Here is a 2,249-nt window from a genome sequence, read left to right as displayed (position 1 = left end):
TCTTGAAGCAGGAATGGGAATGAAGGAAGTGGAGATAACTACTGAAGAACATTCTTTAGACTGAAGTGTGTAAAAGAACAAGCAATACCTAGAGAAAGTTACTGAAGAAAGTTTATTTTACACAGGGTAAATGTTTTTCAACTGGTTCAATTAGTGTCGAGAGGCTAAAAATATTGGGGAAAGTCTTATAAATTGTCAACAAAGAACATATAACAACACTTCAAATCATTTTAATGAAAAGACACACAGAAGAGCGACTTATGGAGCAAGGTTCTGGTGGAGACAGGTGAGAATTTAGTTTCTAGTGGAGGGGAGGAGGTGAATGGAGTAGGCAGAGATTGATCTGTGTGTTGGTGCACTTGGCACCATGCATTTTCTCATCTTTGCAAGGTTCTGTGAGGTGGGTAAGGGGCTGGGAAGAGTCCAGGGTTGGCGCAAGCACTGAAGGAAAGAAGTTGGTGCTGGTTAAATCCCGGAATAGGCCTGCTGAGTGGGAGCAAGGGATGCCTGTGGGTAGGGGTGTCAGTTCCATACACTGTGTCAGGTAAAGGCTTAAGAAGTTTCTTCTGTTTAAAAGAAAAGGAGGTGTAGTGGTGGGGGAGGTTGAGGAGCATTCAAGGAGTGGCTGAGGTGGAGAACAGAGAGAATGGAGCGAGTGACGCTGGCGTTGAGATTTCGGAGGTACAGGAGATGATCACAAGCTCTGAGAGCCTGTCAATGAAGGAGGTGAAAGGCACTGTTTCTTAAGATCCTGCAGTTTGAAGGATCCTGCATTTTATCCTGAAATTTGTGGAAAATCAAATGGGTGTGTGGATCGTGGGCTAAAGGGGGTGATGCTGGCAGCAGAGACCCAGCTCATGCTACGAAGTTTTGCACACTGGAGGGTCTTGTTTCAGGAGGGGAAGTTTTCTGTCATGATTTCTGCCCCTTTCACTAGACCCACTTAATTGAACTGACCTTATTTGTATTTTGACACAGGGTCTCCTTAAATTGCCCCAGCTGGCCTCAAACTTGCGAGCCTTCTCTTCAGACTTTAGAACAGCATTAATTAATGAACTGCAAGCACGTGCCTCCATGCCTGGCACCAAAGCTCTGGGCTCCTGGAAAGATCCCATTTCCTCCGCTGTATTTTGTCCACAGTCATTGTTGCTATACACAATTAGAACTTTCCTTTCTCCCCTCCACTGGAAACTTTCTTTTACACGGAGGAAAGCTGACTCGTTTTTATTATATTGAAGTTGTGGGGTCAGACATGGCGACAGTGGGTGGACATAGTGCAACCCGTTTCCTTGATTTTCACTACTCTTCTAAGAGGGTCTGGAAATTTTTCTGAAACTGACATACAAATTCTATTACATCAATGTTCCTACACTCTGAAAATACATCTTTCATGTTATTCGTTCTGTCTGATTGGAGTTCCTTCATGTGCACCTGAATGGAACTCATCTTGTTCTTAAAAGTCCTAGTATTCTGCTTAGAAATACATGCTTAAGGACGCTCAGTGAGCGAATGAATGAACGACGGCTCCTACACATGAGCGAATTGTGTCCTCTAGATCGCACGACCTCATGGTTTTAACACATCTCTCCTGGAACAGGCTCGGTCGAGACGCCCAGACAGCTCTCGTCTGACTACAAGTGTCTCCCATCTACCTGCGCTTAATTTGGGAGCAGCTGTCAGGACGCGGGCGGCAGGCCCCCGGGAAGGGGAGGGAGACTTTTCCGTACAACAGCATGGCACCCGCCTGCCGGCGCTGGGGAGGGCAAAAGCGGAGCGCGCTCTCCGTACGGCATCATGGCGGCCGCCTGCAGGCGCGGGTCACGGCCTCACGCCCGGGACAGGGCTGCCGTAAAGCTGGCGCCGCTTCCTCTTCTTCTCCCGCCTCCCACCGGCTGTCGTAAAAGGGTGAATGGAGAGCGAGTTGTGGGGGGAAGAGGGAAGACAGGGGGCGCAGAGTCGGAGTGGCACAGCTAGTGGCTGCAGGTGGCGACGGTGGCGGGCGTGGGGAGCACGGCAGCTCGGGGGGCGCGGCGGCCGCGGCTGAGGGGGTCCCGCGAGGGCTGAAGCGGCCGTCCGGCCTACTCGCCCGGGGGCCCGGAGCCCCCCGCGGGGGACATGGACCTCAACCGGATCATCCAGGCGCTCAAGGGCACCATCGACCCGAAGCTGCGCATCGCCGCCGAGAACGAGCTCAACCAGGTGGGCGGCGGCGGGCCGGCGGGGCGGCTGCGCACCTGTTGGGCGCCCCG

At 51.9% G+C, this 2,249-nt stretch overlaps 1 protein-coding gene across 1 annotated transcript in view; it reads left to right on the top strand.

The window, feature by feature from the left end:
- The first annotated feature begins 1,781 nt into the window (after positions 1-1,781).
- Positions 1,782-2,249, top strand: part of Ipo8 (importin 8) — a 96,619-nt gene continuing 96,151 nt past the window's right edge. The window contains exon 1 of the mRNA XM_004632177.2: positions 1,782-2,199. Within this exon, the coding sequence (XP_004632234.1) occupies positions 2,116-2,199 (84 nt within the window). The 5' untranslated portion in view covers positions 1,782-2,115. The remainder of the gene's footprint in view (positions 2,200-2,249) is intronic.

Source organism: Octodon degus, unplaced genomic scaffold, assembly GCF_000260255.1.
Source record: "Octodon degus isolate 3935 unplaced genomic scaffold, OctDeg1.0 scaffold00047, whole genome shotgun sequence".
Lineage (NCBI taxonomy): Eukaryota > Metazoa > Chordata > Mammalia > Rodentia > Octodontidae > Octodon > Octodon degus.
This window is presented reverse-complemented; position numbering and strand designations above follow the sequence as displayed.